At 35.9% G+C, this 22,636-nt stretch overlaps 1 protein-coding gene across 5 annotated transcripts in view; it reads left to right on the top strand.

Moving 5' to 3' along the window:
• Nucleotides 1–22,636, top strand: part of gria1b (glutamate receptor, ionotropic, AMPA 1b) — a 58,460-nt gene that overhangs the window by 16,578 nt on the left and 19,246 nt on the right. For all 5 annotated transcript variants that reach the window (XR_007927228.1, XM_051877978.1, XM_051877977.1 and 2 more), the window contains exons 4-11: nucleotides 4,678–4,862; nucleotides 6,474–6,527; nucleotides 8,230–8,388; nucleotides 8,696–8,863; nucleotides 10,388–10,492; nucleotides 10,865–10,975; nucleotides 12,901–13,107; nucleotides 14,100–14,560. Coding sequence is in view for 4 of the 5 variants with exons in the window: in XM_051877978.1 (XP_051733938.1) it covers nucleotides 4,678–4,862; nucleotides 6,474–6,527; nucleotides 8,230–8,388; nucleotides 8,696–8,863; nucleotides 10,388–10,492; nucleotides 10,865–10,975; nucleotides 12,901–13,107; nucleotides 14,100–14,560 (1,450 nt within the window). In the remaining variant the exon portion in view is untranslated. The remainder of the gene's footprint in view (nucleotides 1–4,677; nucleotides 4,863–6,473; nucleotides 6,528–8,229; nucleotides 8,389–8,695; nucleotides 8,864–10,387; nucleotides 10,493–10,864; nucleotides 10,976–12,900; nucleotides 13,108–14,099; nucleotides 14,561–22,636) is intronic.

Here is a 22,636-nt window from a genome sequence, read left to right as displayed (position 1 = left end):
TTCAATTTGTTCCTGTGCGTGAGATATTTGAAGAAGCACAGGGAGAGCAGGTGATATCAAGCCAGTTCTGCTCTTCCAAGACAATCCCTAAACCTATCTCCTTCTCTTTTTCTGCCTTATCATCAACGGCACAGTCGTGCTAGGCGACACTAACGGGAGACAGACAGAACGCACCGTCCGTTTTTCCCTCCGTCTTATCTGCGGGTTAGTGCTGCTCGGTGGGAGATAAAGCTGGTTTGCTCTGTGGCACGAGACAGTTTCATAGCTGCCGAGATTCAGGCGTCAGGAGAGGGTAGAGAGTTGGTGTGGCCAAGGCTGTAGAGGCGTTTCAAAAGGCAATCCGATACAGTCTTTTAATGAATGCCAGTGAATGCAATGGCTGTCTCACCGCTTTTTCAGTGACAAACCTAATTCTGGCTTATGTTGCATAATAATCCAAGTATTCATTCTATAATTAGCAAATCTCTTTTTAATCTGTTATTTTACAGAGAGGTGTGAAATGAAAGATTTCTTTGGACTATTATTGACAGCAGTGAAGTGAAGAGTGTGGGTATTATATAAGTTATGCAAAAATTTCATCCTAATGACAAAAGTTTCAATGAATATTCCGCAGAGAGCATTACTTTTATGTGGACAACTGAACCCAAGAGTCTTTTTCTACGTTCGCCACAGTCCAGATTGTAGTCTTGTTTTTAGTTAATGATATGCATTGTTAACATATTATGCTAATGGAATGCAGTGGGCCAAGATCAGTGTCTATATTTATAATGTTTCTATCTGCTCATCTCTAGATATAGTTGATTCAGCGCCAAAAGCATTTTTTTGTTGCCTCATTTAAAATTTTTAAAAAAAAAATCATGCAAGAGCTGCTCAAACGACATGGTGTTAACAAAAATGGACAAATTTTCATACATATTTTGACAGTAAAGCAAAACGAATCATGTTTTTCTAACACCAAGCTTCCTTGTAGGAGACTGAGCCGTAATGTACGAGCAACTGTGATGACAGCACCAATTATGAGCCAAAACCATGACTGAAAGTGCAACTGAGCATTCACAATAAATGCAAATTCATTTAAATACATAAATTGGCTTATTAACGTTGTCTTGGATTAATTTCTTTGAGTTTATGTTGCTTTCCTGACCCATTTAAATGTGCCAGCTAGTTTTCAGTAAAACATCTCACTTGCTGAACTTTTGCATGGCCTAATTCTCTACTCAATGCATAGTCAGGCTTTATTAGGAGGTTGGTCGTTTGTTTTGTTTTACATTTGTGCTGCTCCCAAACACTGATGTGTGATTATAGGTGTCTGCATTGATCTAGATTTTGCTTTGAAGGCAGTTGCCTTTGGTTGAACTGGAGATTTGATGCCTTTGAAGTTGAAGTTCTGCTGCCTGCAGATTCCGTCCTTCATATTGACCAGTAAGCTTATCGTAACCGAGCACAAGCCAATGCTGATCGCTGTATTAAAGCATCATAATTTGTTTTTTAAAAACTGCACAGGCTTTGATCCTGTTCCTCTAGGTAAAGCCTGACTCAGTCAGCATGACTGCCTGAGATTGTCTTTTGAAGTTAGTAAGTGCTGCATGACCTCCCAGATCTCTTTTTAAACACAGTATAGCACTTTTAATCAGCATATTATGTGTTACTGATGACTTTTAAATGCTGAAATATTTAGATTTAACACTGTTGTGGCATTTTATTTTCTATTTGTTGTTATTGGTGGGGGTACATTTAAAGGGTTAGTTCACCCAAAAATGAAAATTCTGTCATGAATTACTCACCCTTATGTCGTTCCACACCCGTAAGACCTTCGTTCATCTTCGGAACACAAATTAAGGTATTTTTGATAAAATCTGATGGCTCAGTGAGGCCTCCATTGCCAGCAAGTTAATTTCCTTTTTCAGTGCTCAGAAAGCTACTAAAAACATATTTAAAACAGTTCATGTGACTACAGTGGTTCAACCTTAATGTTATGAAGTGACAAGAATACTTTTTGTGCACTAAAAAAAACTAAATAATGACTTTAATCAACATCTAGTGATGGCCGATTTCAAAACACTGCTTCATGAAGCTTCGAAGCTTTACAAATCTTTTATTTCGAATCAGTAGGTTCGGAGCGCGTATCAAACTGCCAAAGTCACGTGAACCATTGAAATTTTGAAACACTTATGAGGTAACGAAGCCTCGTTTACTGAAATCACATGACTTTGGCGCTCCGAACCATTGATTCGAAACAAAAGATTTGTAAATCTTTGAAGCTTCATGAAGCAGTGTTTTGAAATCAGCCATCACTAGATATTGTTGAAATAAAGTTGTTATTTTGGGGGGTTTTTTTGGCGCACAAAAAGTATTCTCCTCGCTTTATAATATTAAGGTTGAACCACTGTAGTCAGATGTTTTTAGTACCTTTCTGGGCATTGAAAAAAGAAAATGAACTTGCTGGCAATAGGGGTCTTACTGAGCCATCGGATTTTATCAAAAATATCTTAATTTGTGTTCCGAAGATGAACGAAGGTCTTACAGGTTTGGAACGACATGAGGGTGAGTAATTAATGACAGAAATTTCATTTTTGGGTGAACTAACCCTTTAAAAACACTGGACAATAAAATATATAAAAGTATTCATTTTGAAGAAACTGACATTTTGTGAGGAATTTAAAAATACCCATTTAAAAACTAATTTTTTCTTTTTGAATATTATAAATATTTGAAAAAACTTCTGTCTGCCAAATCAAGCCATATGGTGCTAATTATTTTAAAATATTTAAACTTTTTATTTATTAAAATAATGTTTTTCAAGTAATCATTAGTCAAGTATTATTTGCTTTTTACATGATGGTTACGTCATAAAAGTTTAAATTGAAACTTTTTGTTGAAAATAGTATAAATGTTTTAAACTATATAAAACTATGAATGTAAAAACATTTCTGAAAGCTTGGCACACACATATTAAATATTTTGTCCATTACTTTATCTTGGAAACTCTTATTTGTCATTGACCCATAGGTAACAGTCTAATTAAATGGAGGAATTTGCTTAATTCTGTTCAATTCATTGTTAAAATCAATAAATCTGAGGAGGCTAGGAAAGCACTCACCTTAAAGGGTTAGTTCACCCAAAAATGAAAATAACGTCATTTATTACTCACCCTCATGCCGTTCGATACGCTGATTCATAACTCTCCAAAGCTTCGGGAAGCAGTGTTTTGAAATCGGCCATCACTATATAAGTCGTTATTTTGTTTTTTTTGGCGCACCAAAAATATTCTCGTCGCTTTATAATATTAATATTGAACCACTGTACTCACATGAACTGATTTAAATATGTTTTTAGTACATTAATGGATCTTGAGAGAGGAAATGTCATTGCTGACTATGGAGGCCTCATTGAGCCATCGGATTTAATCAAAAATATCTTAATTTGTGTTCCGAAGATTAACGAAGGTCTTACGGGTGTGGAACGACATGAGGGTGAGTAATTAATGACATTATTTTCATTTTTGGGTGAACTAACCCTTTAAGAATGCAAATGATACTGAGTAGCAATCATCTTTCATTAAAACAACTATCAATGTGTCTGGTGCACAGGAAACAAGCTGTCAGATTCAAACAGTTGCTTTTTAAGAGCAATCAGTCGTTCATTCTTTTATTAGCTTCTTGCATATGGAGAGAAACTATCACATGACTAAACTACAGTACACGCAGTGAAGCAGTAACTTGATAAACTGCTTGAATAAAAAAGTCAAATGATCTGAAATGGTGCATGTTTATGAACAATCTGCAGGACGAGAGACATCCAATAAAATTGGTTGTTTGATTCTAATGAAATTTCACAGCAAGACCTCCAGAAGTTGGCTCTCAGCAGAGTAATGTCCATTAATATCAAATTGTTTAATTTCCTCTAAGAAAAGCACAGCTATCCAATTCATACAATTGGTGGTAGTGGCTTTTGATCTACCGGATTACAATAGGCAGTTCCTCAACATGAGGTTCTGTTTTCTTTGAAAATAAGCACCGGAGGAAAAACATCCGAGGATATAAGAGGATGTGATGCTGAGAATCAGGCATAAGCAAGCTGGAAGTAATAGAAGAGCACTGTTTAGTGAAAAAATGAACGTTTCCTATATATAAATACTTAATTTGACCATGATCACTCAATGTTTTTTTTTAAATGTGTCCAGACTAAACAACTTCAAACACGTCTCTACTGGTCCTCCTCCTTACAAAAACACCCAGAATTTTCCCTAAGCAGAAGAAAACAGGAACATTTGAAGTTCAGTGTTTAGCTGTCCATAATTCTAAGTAGGAGATTCTAAGTGATATGAAAGCAGATGTTGATCAGAGCTGGAGCAGAACAGCAGAGACCCCCTGCTGAATGTAGAGACAGAGCTTCTCCTCAGGAGTACGTGACTCAACAGAGCATGTGGGTTTTTTCCAAATCAAGACTTTACTTCCCAGAATGTTACAGTACCTCACTAAAATGATATTCATAGAGCTGCATCACTGTCTTAAAATACTGATATTTTGAAGAGGTACAGATGCTTTAACATATTGTGCTGAAACACATGTGTATCCATGCAGGCAGCTGCCAGTTATAAATATTCAATTATAGCCATATGAGTCTTCTTATTTGGTCTTTTTTTTGTTTGTTTGTTTTTTTGTTTTGTTTTTGAAGGTCTGACGGTGCTGCAGAAGATTTTGGACACTGCCGCAGAGAAGACCTGGCAGGTGACATCCATAAACTTTGACACCCTGACGGAGGCGGCATTCTTGAAAACCATCCAAGATCTGGAAAATAAGAAGGAGTACAAGATCATTCTGGACTGTGAGCTGGAGAGACTCAATTCCATCTTAAACTTGGTGAATGCTTCATACATTTCTTAGGGTTGAACTATGATTAGGAACGTGTTTCATTTTTGTATCTAGTGCATGTATTTTATAGTGAACCTATAACCAGGTGGTTGACCCAGACAGAATTATCACATTTTCTGCATTGATTTTGAGGAAAAATCTGTGTAATTCAGTGGGAATTCAGTAGAATGGATTGAAAAATGTGTTTTAAAAAAAGAAAAGCTAAGAATACTAAGTTCAGGATTCCAAAAGTCATTAAATTATGATTTTTAAGCCTAAAAAGTCATTGAAATAAAAAAAAGTATATAAATTGAATTAAATAAAAATGATTATTGTATTGATTTATATACATAATCAAATTATCTGATTGTAATTATAATATGTTTCACTAAAAATATAGTAAAAACAGTAAAATTGTGAAATATTATTACAAATTAAAATAACTGTTTTCTATTTGAATATATTTTAAAATGTAGTGTATTTCATGTGATGGCAAAGCTGAATTCTCAGCATCATTACTCTAGTCTTTAGTGTAACATGATCCTTTAGAAAAAAAGTTTTCAGCATTGATAATAATAATAATAATAATAATAATAATACATGTTTCTTGAGCAGCAAATCAGCATATTAGAATGATTTCTGAAAGATCATTAAAATAATAGTGTCTAGTAATCACAATCGACCGGCAAAGTGAATGTGAAATTAATTCGTCAAAAAGGGTAGAAACTTTGCAATCTGTGGAGTTTCATCTGGACTTAACATTTAGTGAAGTAGCAGGATACAGAATTATTTTTAATATTTTAAAAAAAGCTATAGCCTTAACACACGTACAAAGGCTTACAACACTCATATCGCATCTGCCCTATCTCTATTTCATTTCTTAGGAAGTTTCTGGAGGGATTCCAAGTATTGTCAAAAGTCCTGTTTTCATCTTTCAAAATGTACAGTGTATTCTCTGGACTTTACTGGCAAAAGAAGTTACTCCGGGACATCTCAATTCCTTTTTACACAGTCTAAAATTTTATGTTGAGTTCATAATGGAACATTACATGTCTTCTTAGACAGCAGATGATTTTTCTGTAAACTTTAAACTTCATGTCTTTCCCAGAAAAGCGAGAAAATGATTTGAGAAACAATGAATTCCTCCTTCAGACACACCAAGGCAATTACTCTCCTCACTACTCACTATCCACACTGACAAGATCTCAAAGAAACCACTGCCAAACCAAGTGATCAGAAATCAGCATCCGATACAATTAACCCTGACGGTGTGCTTCCAGAGGGCCGCTGCTGTTCACAGGTGTTCCTGCGGTCTTCATGCACATGTAGTCATTAAGTCCTATAATTGGACTTCCTATGGTGACAGATGCCAAATCTTTCTTTCCTCCCTTCCATCTTGTGTAGTTCCGACTGCTCCTTCTGATCACAGATATTCCACACTCAGTGAGCTTGGGAGGGTGTGCAATTAAGTCCTGAATGATAGGACCTATTCATTGCTATTTAGAGAGCCAGGCTAAAAATTATACTTTAATTGGCGCTGAATGAAAGAGGCCTGCCATTACTGATGGTGAGAGAGAGTTGCGCTTTTATGCTCTCATGTATGTTGCATTTGTCTTTCAGATCGCAGCGCAAAAAAAGAACTTGAAGAACTACCACTACATACTAGCAAACCTGGTAAGTGAAGCATCCTGCATCTTACAGCCCTCTTTGGTCTGCGTAAATGAACTATGAGCCTTGAGGCTATTTAAGATGTATTGTATTTTATTTTAATTTCATTATCTTTTATTTTAATTATCTTTATTTTTTTTATTCCTAGCCTCATTTTTTCAGGACATTTACTCTACCGGTCAAAAGTTTGGAAACATTAGTATTTTTAATGTTTTAGAAAGAAGTCTTTTCAGCTCTTCAAGGCTTAATTTATTTGATCAAAAATACAGAAAAAACAGAAATATTGTGAAATATTATTACAATTTAAAATAATGGTTTTCTATTTTAATATAGCTTTGCATCACAGAAATAAATTATATTTTAAAGTATATTAAAATAGAAAACCATTATTTTAAATTGTAATATTTCACATTATTACTGTTTGTTCTGTATTTTTGATCAAATAAATGCAGGCTTGATGAGGAAAAGCAACTTCTTTCTAAAACATTAAAAATACTAATGTTTCCAAACTTTTGTCCAGTAGTGTAGTTCAGTTTCTATTTTAATATAATTAATATTTATATTCTGTTTTAATATAAAATAATAGTTTCTCACAAAGCATAATTGGCCGAGAAGAAACAGTAATACAGCACTAATTTATTTTACAATTCTTTATTACATTTTGATTTTTTTGACTCTATGGTTATATATCATTTGCCTCTCAGGATTATGGTCGTTTAGAATTGTTTATTAATATATATATATATATATTTTTTTTTTTTTTTTGTTCTAGTTTCAGTTTTAGATTTTCAGGATGGTTTAAATATTTTAGGGCTGCCAATGCAGTAAGCAGTTCACTGAAGTAACAATAATTACTTAGTTGCTCAGAAGACATAACTGGCCGACTGAAGAAACTGTAATACAGCACTCATGAACTGTGACTTCACAGGAAGCATTGTAAATTTATAATTGGGTTCTGTGAGGGGAAGAAAAGAAAATCCTCCAAACTGCAACACACTTTTGCCAAGTGCATAATTCAGCAATGATGAAAAAAGATGTCATCCCATAACCAATTATGATAAAAGCAGCAAGGATGCAACACTTTGCATGATAGAGTCCCCTGGGGTTCATCGCTGCATGGGTCACTTAAATGAGCTAAAATACACACAAACACATATACAATTAGCTGTTATCACACAGAAAATATAATATTTAACCAGCATGCATATCTATGTATGTCTATACATGTCAGTCACTGTATCATTAGCTCTAACACTGATTCTCTTGTAACCATATCACATTATACTGATAACTCTAACCATAACCGTGCCATAAAGCCCTGGTATTTTTCTAGGATTTAATCTAAGAGGATGTAATTATGTCTAAAAAGTGTTCTGACTTTAATTATGGGTTCATATTGTGTTTTATAGCTCTATTTGACACAGAAATGAATACTATTTTCTGTTAAATCTTACTTATTGCTGCAATAGATAGTGTAAAAGATTCTAACTCACTTTATAGTCATAATACCCTGAAACCATTTCTTAATACATTTCTGAGAATAAAATTATTGCATTTGCTTATTCTTTTTTCATTAGAGTACACAAAGTCCTGAAATTTTCTCTGTTACACGTTGGACTGTGTATCAAAGAAGGATCGATGATAGACATGTGAATAAATGGATGTTAAATGTATGAATAAATGGAGATTTTGATGTGTTTGCCTTCAGGGATTTCTGGATCTTAATCTCACAGAATTCAGGAAGGGAGGTGCCAATGTGACAGGCTTCCAGCTCATGAACTACACAAATCCTAATGTCAGCAGGACAATACAGGACTGGCTGGAGTTTGACAGTAAAGACTTGAAAAGTCCCAAAAGGAGGCTCAAGGTAAAGCAAGGTCTTAATATGAGTCATGAAAATATTTTAAATGTTCTCATGATGGACTTAAAAAGGTGTGTATCCTGCTGAAAAGACCTTGAATTTTCATTTTGATCCAGCCTGGTTAATGCGTTTTAGAGGTAAAGATGGATGATCAAGAAAATCTTACTACTTGCTACTAAAGAAACATACCAACATATGCTGGTCTTTTCAGCAGGACAAGATACTTACTGTGAAATCCAAATGTTGTGAATAAATTCCTTTATCTTTTTTCCCCTAAATTTTCATTTGAAACCGTGTCTGTGGAACGTCTCAGTACACTGGAGCGCTCACGTATGATGGGGTGACTGTCATGGCCACTGCTTTCCAGAACCTGAGAAAGCAGCGCATTGATATCTCTCGCAGAGGGAATGCAGGAGAGTGTCTGGCCAACCCTCCTGCACCCTGGGGCCAGGGCATCGACATTCAGAGAGCCTTACAACAGGTAAACAAAAGAATGCTAGTCAGGGGACCAGCAAACCTCAGAACTGGTCTTGTATTTCTACCGACTTAAGAGCCAAAAGATGAAATAAAACACTATGTTTCAATATAACCTACCCACAAACAAATACAGTGCATCAGGGTCATCTTAACATCCAAAGTAATTAGATTCAGCGTGTTTATGCAATCACAAACTGCTTTTGTTTTATCCGTTATCTGATGAAATTCTTAGCAATCATTCAAATATATATTGTTTGTAAATACAATCATTTTAGACAAACTCCTTATCGGCATCTCTTTTCTTTTTGGGTTTCTAGTTCAAGACCAAAACATTTTTTTAGGGTCTGGGGCAGAGCCAATACGATCACCCAGAACTTGGTTTGGGGAAACTGCCCAATTTTGGGGAAAAAAATCCCTTTTTTTTTTTTTTTTTTTTTTTAAGCTCCAGGTTTGCTGTGCTTGTGATTATTTATCAACATAACTATAAAATAAAAATATAATTTTTTATTATTATTAAAATAAGAAATATTACTATTACTATATTTCACTGCAAAACTAACAATCGAGTATCTAGGAATTAACATTCAATAATAATAATAATTTTATTATTTTACCATACAACTGTAAAATTACAATACTAATATTTATGGATGTCTTAATTTCTTTTTCAAGCTTTTATTTTGGTGCAGGAAGACCTTAAAGCTTCTGTTTTGTTGACAACAGCCGTTTTATAAGAACTTCTCATTATAAGTTTGGGAAGATGGTTGGTGCATGTTGCGTTCCCAAATGCACGTTATAACTGAGCACATGTCAAAACGTTATAACTGAGCACATGCAAATATGTGACCCTGGACCACAAAACCAGTCATAAGGGTCATTTTTATGAAATTGAGCTTATTATTAAATAAGCTTTTCATTGATGTATGGTTTGTTAGGATAGGACAATATTTGGCCGAGATACGACTATTTGAAAATCTGGAATTTGAGGGTGCAAAAAAATCAAAATATTGAGAAAATCGCCTTTAATATTGTCCAAATGAAGTCCTTAGCAATGCATATCCACTCACAAAAATTAATTTTTTATATATTTACGGTAGGAAATTTACAAAATATCTTCATGGAACATGATCTTTACTTAATATCCTAATGATTTTTGGCATAAAAGAAAAATCGATGCATTGTTGGCTATTGCTACAAATATACCCATGCGACTTAAGACTGGTTTTGTGGTCCAGGGTCACATATGAGTTTGTGTGGAGCAGCATTTACTGTGTATATATGAACACGGTGCTGTGCTTCACTCTGAAACACGCAGTGCATATACTTATTTAATTAAATCACAGCCTTTGCAATCTCGCACTAAGACATACGACGATTTCAGTTATATATTGATTAATCATGCAGCCCTAACATGTGTCATTTGGCTTCCTATACAAAAATGTAAATCTGATTCAACATGTGTAGTGAAGTTCTGTGTGTGCTAAAATGAAATTATGAACAGTCCGATTATGTGTGATTCTCTCTGTAGGTGCAGTTTGAAGGACTTACAGGACATGTTCAGTTTAATGACAAAGGACATCGAACCAACTTCACTGTCAGCGTGATGGATCTTGGCCCAAATGGACCCAAGAAAGTAAATCGACTCTTTTTTTTCTTTCTTTTTTTTCCCCTTGCCTACACACAAATGGAGTTCACACTTACCAATGCATCACAATAATCGGACATTCTGACATCTAACTCAAAATTTGAAAACACATCAGTGCTTGACATTCTCCTGACATAAATTTGATTCGTGATGATTAACCTGAGGTTGCACCTGAGACTTTAGCATTGACTGTGATGAAAGCGAATGAAGTGTTAGTCACAGGAAGGCTTAAAGAGCCGTGTATGCATTTCAAGTGATTACAGCTCCTCTTAAGCTGTCAATATGAATATTTAACATTCTAAAAATAGTGTCTCTGAAATTCCTGTGCGCTGCTGTGATATTCCTCCCTTCTGCCTGCAGGTGGGCTACTGGAACCAACATGAGAAATATGTGAACACAGCTACTTACAGCAACATACTCAATGAGACGTACGGACTGCAAAACAGGACCTACATAGTCACCACCATCCTGGTGAGTTTTTCAATACTACTAGAGTTGTTTTCTCAGAAGATTTCTGTTCTTCTGATCTGGCAATGTGTCACATGAGTGTGAATTACAAGTCGTCATCAAAATGAAATGGTGTGCATGTGTTCGATTTGTGTTTGTGTGCAGAAAATGATCCTGAGGTGAGTGACATTAAGCTGAAGTGTGCAATTTTTTTCCCCCACTATTTTCACTCCAAAGAGATAATCTCAACCCAAATTCATTCCACTGGTTGAGCATATATAGCTGTGTCAGGCTATGAATGGTTACCACTACAAATGGCTTATAGCTGTGCATTTTATATGGAAGCTTGCTTCCTCAAAGTAAAAATTGTGAGTTTAAAATAAAAGTAAAATCGGTAACACTTCACAATAAGGTTCATTAGTTAAACATTAGTTAATGTATTAACTAACATGAACTAACCATGAGCAATACATTTGTTACTGTATTTACTAATCTTCGTTAACGTTAGTTCTTGAAAATACAGTTGTTCATTGTTTGTTCATGTTAGTTCACAATGCATTAACTAATGTTAACAAGATTTTAATAATGTATTAGTAAATGTTGAAATTAACATTCACAAAGATTAATAAATGCTGTATAAGTGCAGTTCATTATTAGTTCATGTTAACTAATGTAGTTAACTAATGTTAACTAATGAACCTTATTGTAAAGTGTTACCGTAAAACCACATTGTAGAATATTTAAGTCAAATTTGTGAAATATAGTATGTTTTTTTTTTTTGTAGTATATAGTTTTTATTAATTTTTATGTCAGTTTTAGTTTTAGTTATTTCAGTACATCAAGTTAAACTAAATGAAAATGAGAAATACTGCCTTGGAAACTATCTGTAATAAAATACTTTTTTTTTTATTATTATTATTTTATTTCAGTTAACATTTTATTTTATTTCTAGCAACAAAAATTACTTTTATGGTTTTAGTTTTAGATTCAGTTAACTATAATAACCATGGTTTCAGTTACCCTTTTTACTATAAGATGGAAATGGGTTTCAGTTATATTGAAAATATGTAGGTGCTGGAATGCTCTCCTTCAGGTCCATTCGCTCCCATTTTACTCTGTAACCACAAACTAGTTAGAGCATCAGCATACAACGAAGACATAAAAAAACCTTAAAAATATTACTGTCACAGTGTACATTTTGATATTTTTGTGTTCCTGGTAGGTTATAATTTGTTTCATGCTAAAAAAAAAAAAATGATGCAAATTCTACAAAAATTGTCACCCCATGATCCCCCACTCAGAAGAGTTTGTTCTCTGCCTCTGGGGTGAATCACCATCCTCTCAGGAAGGTGAGAGGTAGTGTGAATCTTTTGAACCATGCTGGGTTTACTGTTCTGCTCATTACGGGCACAGTTTGACTCAGAGTTTTGAGTGGCTATTAATCTTATTTCATTGGAACTCCAAAAAGAAATACCCTCATTCCCTTAAGGGTTCTTCTTTGACTGTGGATAGGCAGCTGTAGTATTGATTTGTTTTTTTTTTATAGTAGACTATAGGACTGTAATATTATACCCATGTTGTTCATAGTGTATCTTCATGTGAACATACACATGTACAGCTATGTTTCCTCATACACACATATCATATATATATATACTTGTATGTATATGTATGTACATGTATATCTTGTTTTTAGTAGTTTTTTTCTGTTGATGTTGTTCTGTGCATTCTATATGATTGAGATGAAATGCAACTCTTCAATAATTTATAAGCCTAGAAATATGCTGGAAATGCAGAAAACATTTGATGTAGCTGATGCAAGATTTCCTTTCAAGCTTCTTCAACTACTCTGAATCATGCAGTAACCAAACAACTAGACTGATCTGGCCCATGCTACCACACAAAAAGGGAAATGCAAAATTAACCTGTACTATGTTCTTAATCCTTAGGAATCTCCATATGTGATGCTGAAGAAGAACCATGAGCAGTTTGTGGGAAATGACAAATATGAGGGTTATTGCGTGGAGCTGGCTGCAGAGATTGCCAAGCATGTGGGCTATTCCTACAGACTAGAACTCGTGGGGGACGGAAAGTATGGAGCCAGAGACGCAGAGACAATGATGTGGAATGGGATGGTTGGAGAATTAGTGTATGGCGTAAGTGGCTGTTATCTATGATTCTTATTTCTGTGTGGTGAGGATTCATTTAATTATTTTAACCTTTTAGGTTTGTCTTTTTATTTATTTTATTTTATTTATTTTATTTTAGACATTACATATTAAATTTGTGTGACTCTAGCATACACTAAGAGTCACTTTAGCTTAAAACTGCATTACCTCTGTTCCTTGGAGGTAAGATATTTAACAGCGAAAGAAATCTTTTCCGAAATAAGTAGCAAAGCTTGCAAAGAGTGCTGCAGAACAGAGAACAGCACACAGTGTGTCCGAACCCCAATGCCTCAGGTTGAACAAAAGTTTTTGTCTCTCATCACTTATGAAGTAATTTTTCCCTACTGTCAGAGCATATTAGTGCAACGTCTGACTTTCTGGCTATTTTTCAACATAACAAAGAGTCCTATAACTGCTAACGAAGGCAAATTAGCAAGATATAATTTATGATAGCAAAACTTAGGTGCATGTGAGGTTCGCTTTTGTAGGCAGTCAGTTTCTTATTCAGAGCATTTTTACCCTAAGGCTGCAGCATTAGTGGTTTTGGAATGCTAAGCAGTGTCAGATATAGTCTGCCTTCATTGGGCTAAATGCGAACACTCCAGCTCAGTGTTGTCAAGCATAGTTCGTTAGATTTATCTTCTGCTTGAAGAAAATGTAATATTATTATGAAGCATAGAGACTGATAGTATATGAGGGATTCTCTTGAGGATGCAGCATTGAGTAGAACTGACTCTGTAGTGATTCATAATACTTGAAGTTATTTATATGTTCAGCTGCTTCTAAAATGGTGGATAAAGCTTTTGTTGGTTTGCGCTTGATTTGTAAAACCTACAGAGTCTCAATCTCAAAGCTTTGTGAAACACATTCTGAATGTTTGATTTCATTGAAAATATGAATGTTATGCTTGAATGTCAACATATTAAATCACAATTGGCATTCTATCCATACTTAATGATACTAATCACATTGTCTTGTAGAAAGCAGACGTAGCTGTCGCACCCCTTACCATCACTTTGGTCAGAGAGGAGGTCATCGATTTCTCCAAGCCCTTCATGAGCTTAGGTATATCCATCATGATCAAGAAGCCCACCAAGTCCAAGCCAGGTGTCTTCTCCTTCCTGGACCCACTGGCATACGAGATCTGGATGTGTATTGTGTTTGCTTACATTGGCGTGAGTGTGGTGCTATTCTTGGTGAGTCGCTTCAGTCCATACGAGTGGCATGCAGATGATGAAGAGGATGGAACGGAGCAGCAAAACCAGAACCAACCACCGTCACCAGAGGACAACCAGTCGCCAAATCAGCACGGTCAAAATCAAAATCAGCGAGAGGAGAAGCAGGAGAAGCAACCTGAACACTCTAATGAGTTTGGGATCTTTAACAGCCTGTGGTTTTCCCTGGGAGCCTTTATGCAGCAAGGATGTGATATCTCACCAAGGTAGGTGGAAATGAGAAAAAAAAGAGCCATTGTCATCATCATTGCCATAATGTTTTCTTCTTCCACTTTCATTTGGCCCATACTCCACAAATAGAGAAAATGGGTTGTAAAATAAAGATGATCTCTTTAATCGCCTGCTGCATTACACTCTCCCTCTCTAAACTACATCTGAAATGCACATCATGTTGAAAAGATTCTCAGGTTATATTAAGAAAGGAACAGGAAGATTTTATTTGAAGTGAAGGTAAAGATTAGATATTGACATTTTTATGACCGATGCAGATTTTATGGTGTCTGATAAACTATATGCTGAACAACTTTCTTTTTATTTCAGCTTTTTGACACAATAATAACTGCAGTACATGATCAGTGTACTACAATAATAACATTTACTACTAATGGTAAATTATTTATGATATTAAAATTTATAATATAATATAATTTTCTAGTCGACTAGTCATTCATTTAAGCCATTAGTCGACTAATCGCACGTTTATATTAATTTAATTACTTAAATGTACTGGGGGGTGGAATATATGCCTCGCGCTTAAGCGCACATAAAGCTTGCAGCAAGGCAGTGGCAAAAGTAATGATTATGGATGTGTCTGAAAAAAATTGCAAGTTTATATAAGTTTATTTAAAAAAAATTTATTAATAAACTAGTGTTTTCTGATTCAGTGTCGGCTGCAAAGATTGAGTTGATGATGCTGACTCATCTCCGCAGTAACATGCCTATAGAGTGAAATTCACCTTTCATATGGATTACATAATTAGAGAGTAGGCTTATATTTGTTTTAGATTCAAATTGGTTAGTTTAAAAGTAGACGTTTCAAGCTTTCTATAGATATATTTCTCATGTCTGAGGCAAGTAGCTTATATGCTGAGTTTCAGTTCATTTATGTAACGTGCTGCTGTTCAGGGAGACCGAGACAGCAGAACGCGCATCCTGTTTGTTTTCTTTATTTTACAAAAGCACAGCGTTTTGTTGTTATTGTGAGTGTGAATAAACATAGACCCTTTACAGTTCGAAATGATGTATTACTCTTATCTGTATGACAAAAAAAAAAAAAAAAAAGTATTTTAAGTTAAAAAAAATGTAAGTGCATTCAATGCGCCTCAATGTAATGCAGTAAAGTGCGCTTAATTAGCTTAATACTTAATTAGCTGCCTTCTACACTCCGCACAAACACTTGGATATATAATAGCGCACATTTATCTAGGTTAATGTTAGAGTCAGCAGCCATGTAAAGTTGCTGCGACTTACATGTTTAAGCCATATTTGAGGTCGATGGATGATAGGCGAACGTTTGGATTTCCTGGCCGACATACTGTAATTACCACATGGACCCGCCGTTAACGATCTGTCCGTCACGGACTGCGTGACTTTGCCACCTCCTATGGAGTTTTTTTTTTTTTTTCTGTGACTAAACGACTATGGTTAGTCGACTATTAGGGGGCAGCCCTATATAATATAATACATTTTTGGCTGCATGTCTCATTGTTAAGCTACACATTTAAAACATCACTTAAAAAGTTGTTAGTAATTATCCAAACAGTAATTATCCAAACTGACCCCCCTCTGGTCTAAAATGGGCTCTGGTGAATTATTATTTAAAAAAATAATTATTTTTATTCTCTATGCACTACTTGATGAATTAAAATGTAAAGAAAAATTAAAATATTCCTTTTTCAGAATATTCCAATAGTGTTTCATTAAACTTCATATTATTCTATAAATGCTACTTTAACAGCTGCATGGATTACCCATTTATTTTTATGAATAAAAAAAAAATATTTCTCAAAAAAAACAAAAAAAAAACAACAACAACTGTATTTCTGTCTCTGCCTCTCAAATTTTGCTCAAGGTCTTTGTTTTGCAGTAGTAGCAAACCTTTCTCTGTTAATGTCACGTTTCTGTGGAATCATTCGATGTAGGAATCATCCTGTGGCTCAAAATTCCCTGACCTTTCTACTCCAGGCACCTTATTTGATTCTGTCCGGTCTCTTTGACTGCACTGACGCTTGTTCACACATTTTTTTTTTTTTTTTTTTTAGTATTAGTCATGAGGAACATGTAACCATAGGTTAGCCTAGTGATGACACCCCTGATAGGGTCCTCTAGCCTCATTATGTGCAGATTTGCCTTGAGCCTCTGGGTGTGCTGGCTCCTCTGCTAGTGTTTGACATTTTGGTTGGACATGTATATCCTTGGCTTGAGGGAAGGAAGCAACACACTCAAATTAGATTACACTGCCAGAGAGCGTTCCATGACAGATGTGATTGTCTGCGTCAGAGCACTCAGCTTGACAGTGTTTCTCCATGCTAACTGAGGACTTCCGTGGAAAACTTCTTCACCTCTCCCCTTTTAGCTGAAGGAGGAACGCTGAAGTTCTGGGTAGGCATGAGGCCGTTATGAAATCATTAGAAAATCTTTGATCTGTGCTCAGTATGTGAGGGAGGTCAGTCGGATTTTATGGCTAGAAAGTTTTAGATTGAAGACATGGAATTGAATCATCAGGGCTTCAGACAGTGATAGGGAAACACGCCCAATCTTTAATGGCCTCCAAAAGTATATTTTATGGATTCTTCCTATTTTTAATGATAATTAATCTGATAACAGTCCTGATAAGTGATATGCAGAACAAATTATTTTTTTACATAACACAATAGTAGGCACCTATTGTATCCGTTGGCGTTCTTCGTCTTCTTCTTCTTCCGCTCTGGATGTCTATGACAGCCCGTTGAACCGCTTGCGGGAAAGTTATGAAATTTGGCACACAGATAGAGGTCAGCCCAAACTGTCACCATAGCAAATTTGGAGTTTCTAACTCAATCGCTCTAGCGCCACCAACTGACCAAATTTGCACTCACATTTATGCTAATAACTTTTAAACCGTAAAGGCTAGAAAAAAATTCCCTCTGATTCCTTGGCTCAGGACGATTTGATTGCACCCTAAGACGTAATTTTCCATCATGAAAATTCTTCCGCCATTTTGAATTTTCTGAAAAACCTACTTTTTCTAACTCCTCCTAGGCCATTGCTCCGATTATCATGAAATTATTGTTATCATTATCATTATTATTATTATTATTATTATTATTATTATTATTAGATCAACCATTTAGATCAAGAAACAACTGTATAAATAAATATGATAATAATAGTAATAATAATATCTATTATTATTTTTATTATACAATACTTACTATTGTTGTAGTTGTAGTTGTTATTGTTATTATTTTTCTTATTAATATTATTATTAGATCAGCCATTTAAATCATTTAAAAAAATATTTTTTTAATAAATATAAGGGCAATAAGAGAATAAATAACTATAATAATAACAGGTTGCAGTAAACATGCTGCACATACAAGTTGTGCTGATTCAAGGCAATGTTTTCTCTCTATGACAAATAATGTGTAGATTTTTTTTACTGGAAAACAAGACAAAAGTACTGATTAAGAAAACGATTTTATGCAGTGTTGAACAAGTTTTTGTGTTGGTGGGCAGTTGTGACTGTAATAGTTTAAACTTATTAATACTCTTGTGGTTTTACATAAAGGTGCTGGTTTTCTGTTTTTTTTTTTTTTTTTTTTTTTGTCAACCATCTCAGAATCCTTTTATTTAAAAAAAGTTTTTTGGCATGAGTGTTTTGGTAATGAGGATTGTGTGGGCCAGACAGAAGGCGCTAGGCTGCTTACAGTATTTATCTGTGACAGGAAACTTGTTTGTCCTCAACAAATGTCAGAGCTGCCACTCAGAGCTCTGACTGTTCACATTGTTTTTCACTCCAGCTCATCTGTGCCATTGCTTCATAAAAATCCCTTTTACCTCATCTAGCCTTTCTGATTCTCTGATTAGTTTCTGATGAGGTGATTATGAAGGGATTTCATTAATTCATTATTTCTTATAAAGGTGCCAAAAACAAAGTCTCTTTGACGTCTCTAGAGACAGATAGCAAATAGAAAAGCTACTGTAAGCACACGGGCAATCAAAGCAATTAACTTGGTTCGAGCTGTGCTGTAATCTGAAGTCATGAGAAGATGGCACAGATGATTAACAAGCGCAAAACGTGAGCAGAGAATTACTGAAGCCCAGCAGGCTGACACGGCTCTGATGGTATATAAATTAATAACTCGACACACGGCACGATTGCTGCTCCTCTGTTAGTGGTTCACCCAGAAGTGGGAATTGCAGACTGTTTACTATGCATATAATTCACAATCACTGTCATGTCCACTAGCATCAACACTGTAGCATTTCATAGCACATTTCAGTGTTGCAGCAGCTAGGCTATGTAAACAGTATGCTTATGTGAACTGTCTTTTTAGATTCTGACTGCTAAAAGCCACCTGTTAGAATAAAAACAGCCCTGTGTTCGTCTGCAGAGAGATGTGCTTTTTTTGAAGCACACATCTTGAGTGCAGTATTGTCTGTCTTTCTGTCTAGCTTTCTGTCTGTCTGTCTGTCTAGCATTCTGTCTGTCTGTCTAGCATTCTGTCTGTCTGTCTAGCATTCTGTCTGTCTGTCTAGCTTTCTGTCTGTCTGTCTGTCTATCAAGCTTTCTGTCTGTCTAGCATTCTGTCTGTCTAGCTTTCGGTCTGTCTGTCTAGCATTCTGTCTGTCTGGCTTTCTGTCTATCTAGCTTTCTGTCTAGCATTCTGTCTGTCTGTCTAGCATTCTGTCTGTCTAGCATTCTGTCTGTCTAGCATTCTGTCTGTCTAGCTTTCTGTCTGTCTGTCTAGCATTCTGTCTGTCTAGCATTCTGTCTGTCTAGCATTCTGTCTAGCATTCTGTCGGTCTGTCTAGCGTTCTGTCGGTCTGTCTAGCATTCTGTCTGTCTGTCTAGCGTTCTGTCTAGCGTTCTGTCTGTCTGGCTAGCATTCTGTCGGTCTGTCTGTCTGTCTAGCATTCTGTCTGTCTGTCTAGCGTTCTGTTTAGCGTTCTGTCTGTCTGGCTAGCGTTCTGTCTAGCGTTCTGTCTGTCTGTCTAGCATTCTGTCTGTCTAGCTTTCTGTCTGTCTAGCATTCTGTCGTTCTGTCTGTCTAGCAATCTGTCTGTCTTGTGTTCTGTCTAGCATTCTGTCTGTCTAGTGTTCTTTCGGCCTGTCTGCTTAGCAATCTGTCTAGCATTCTCTCTGTCTAGCGTTCTGTCTGTCTGTTTAGCATTCTTAAATGTAAAAAAAAAAAAATTGCCAGAGCACATGGCAACTTTTAAAAGCAAAAAGTACGAGCAAGATTATTTTTGCTCCAAATGTAGTTACAACATCTACCAGCTAACTTGGCCATGCTAACCAGCAAAACCTTGACATCATAAAAAAACACACAGCCCCTTTAAGTGAAAATATAAGTTATTTTAGCCACAGATGTCAGTGTTTTCAGCCGTAAAACCCAGTTCCCTCATTACTGTAAACAGAATAACCTCCACTGAACTACTACTGTGAATCTCTTGGTATGACGAGTGCTCACCATAAAGGATGGTGTAGATGTGACTCCTAGGAAAGCAGTCGCATAAAGGCCCAATGAATTTTCCAATGAGTTTAATTGGCCTGGAGGCCGATGATCTGTCTGTTCACACCTGCTGAAGAATAAACCAAGAGCACTCCAGGATATGAGCATGGAGAAGTGTGTGTGACAGAGAAATAGAGCGAGTTACCCCGAGGAAGCGATACATGTGTGCTTTAGGAGCTTTATTTGAGACATGGAGTGTGTCTTTGTGTCTGTGTTTGTGCGGGGTCATACCATCAGGCTTTCAGCGAGCATGACAGTTCAACCCAGGCGCTGTGGTGCCCCCTTCCTCCCGCAGGCCTCCGACTGTCACTTCAGCTTTGTCCAGATTCCCTTTACCCCCGTACAAAAATACTCCGGTTTACAAACACTTCCATACGCAATGACACTAGCAGGTCACATACACATTACGTTTAGGTCACACATTTAGGTCACAAGCACATTAGTGTAATTTCACAATACAAACACACGTACACAAAAGCCTGGAGGGAGGTCTCGCTTGGGCTTTTCCCGCTGTCGAGGTGACCTTGCCATCCCGAGTGTTTGGAAATGTTCTGCAGTGTTTAACGGAACTGTGACACCAGAGAACAAAGAGACGATCAGCATGTCACAACGTTCCCAACAGCACCCTTCCGAGTTTCTGTAATGGAACGGACATTTTGCAGCATTACAATGTGGAACGACAAGGAGACTATTATTTTTAGTAACAGCTCTATTGTTAATCGTCACATCTCCATGGAGACATGATTGTGTGTGTTTGAAACAGTGTTTGTCCATGAGAATCTTTTACTTTGCTTTTAGTGTAGGAGTGACCTATATTCTACGGATTAGATTGATAATTCATTTGAAGTATTCATTAGGGGATTTGCACTGCCGGTATTCTTCTAATGTGCAAGATGTGTGTGTTCAAATACCTTTGAGCCGCGTAATAGTTTCTTAAAGGTATTACATGACCTCTAACATACAGAAATGCATAGCAAATGTCCTTTGGCTATTCAGTTTTTTTAAATAATATATATATATATTATTTAAAAAAACTGAATAGCCAAAGGACATTTGCTATGCATTTCTGTATGTTAGAGGTCATGTAATACCTTTAAGAAACTATTACGCGGCTCAAATATATATATATATATATATATATATATAGGGGTTGGTCATTTTTAATGTCATTTTAAAAGAAGTCTCTTCTGCTCTCCAAGGCTGCATTTATTTGATTAAAAATACAAACAAAAAAATAGTAATGTTGTGAAATATTATTACAATTTAAAATTACTGAATTTTCAGCATCATTACTCCAGTCTTCAGTGTCACATGATCCTTCAGAAATCATTCTAATATGCTGATTTCCTGCTCAAGAAACATTTATTATTATTATCAGTGTTGAAAACAGTTATAATTTTCAGTTAGATTCTCTGAGGAATAGAAAGTTCATTCAGCTTTGCCATCACAAGAATATATATGCTGTATATATAAAATGCGTTTTGCCCATAGCTCTAGTTATTGTTTATACTAGTTGCCTAAATGCAAAGAAATCACTTGAAGTCAAGCCTACACCAAACTAAGATACAACAATGATGATTTTGTGGTAATAATTTTTTTTGCGAACACATTACTGACTTTGATATTTATAAAGGTGGACATACCTCACAAAACAGCTGCACTCGTCTGTTTGACAGACTGAATGGAAGTCAACTTCATAACATGCTCCTTACAACTGAGTGGACGTGAAAATAGGGAGACAGCCAGGGCAGGTGAGAGAGACAAGAAAGATAAGCAGAGTACAACAGAAAGAGAGACAGTTTGAGCTGAAGTAGGTAGAGAGTTGAGACAGACCCAGAATTTTTTACTCTATCCTGTTTTTCCTCTTTTTCATTTTTTGTTCTTCCTCTTGAGATACTGTAAGCCAGTGGTTCCCAAACTTTTTAGAGCTGCTGCACATCCCTTACACTGTGTGTAATAAGCAGACTGTATGTGCGTTCTGCACCCGCCTATATGTGCATATTACTAACGCACTCTTTAAATAACAAAAAATATTGCGCCATTGACTTTAGACCAGGTTTCAGTTGGTCAATAGCGCAGTCTATTTCAGTTGCCTCAAAATAGTAATGTGCCAACAATGCGCCTGCCCTGAACACACCTAGTTTTCAGAGCAGCACGCCCATGGGTGCACAAATGGGTGCAAATGCATTTGCTATTTAAACAACGTGGCGCAGGACATGAAAATGATAACTGCGTTGGGCTGAAACTAGCAAAAAACCCTTGCATCGCGCCTGGCGCCGCATTGCACCTGCCGTATAGGGCCCACTGTCTTAGTGAGTGAGTCATTGAGTCATTAATTCATGATTTCATTCAGTAACGAAGCAAGTGGCTGTAGCCTATTTATGAATAGGTATTTGAATCATTGACTCTAACGATTTGTTCAAACGATTCATTCACGAAACACCGCTGCATGTTGCAGTTCTTCTGTGGTTTTTGTTGGATGTTGGATCTGTTATTTTGTTACAAAATTGAGCAAACACTGACAATACTGCATTTAAAATGTTTATCACTTAATTTTGTTGAACT

Source organism: Ctenopharyngodon idella, chromosome 21, assembly GCF_019924925.1.
Source record: "Ctenopharyngodon idella isolate HZGC_01 chromosome 21, HZGC01, whole genome shotgun sequence".
Classification (NCBI taxonomy): Eukaryota; Metazoa; Chordata; class Actinopteri; order Cypriniformes; family Xenocyprididae; genus Ctenopharyngodon; species Ctenopharyngodon idella.
Note: the sequence above shows the minus strand (reverse complement) of the source record. Positions and strands in the feature narration are given on the sequence as shown.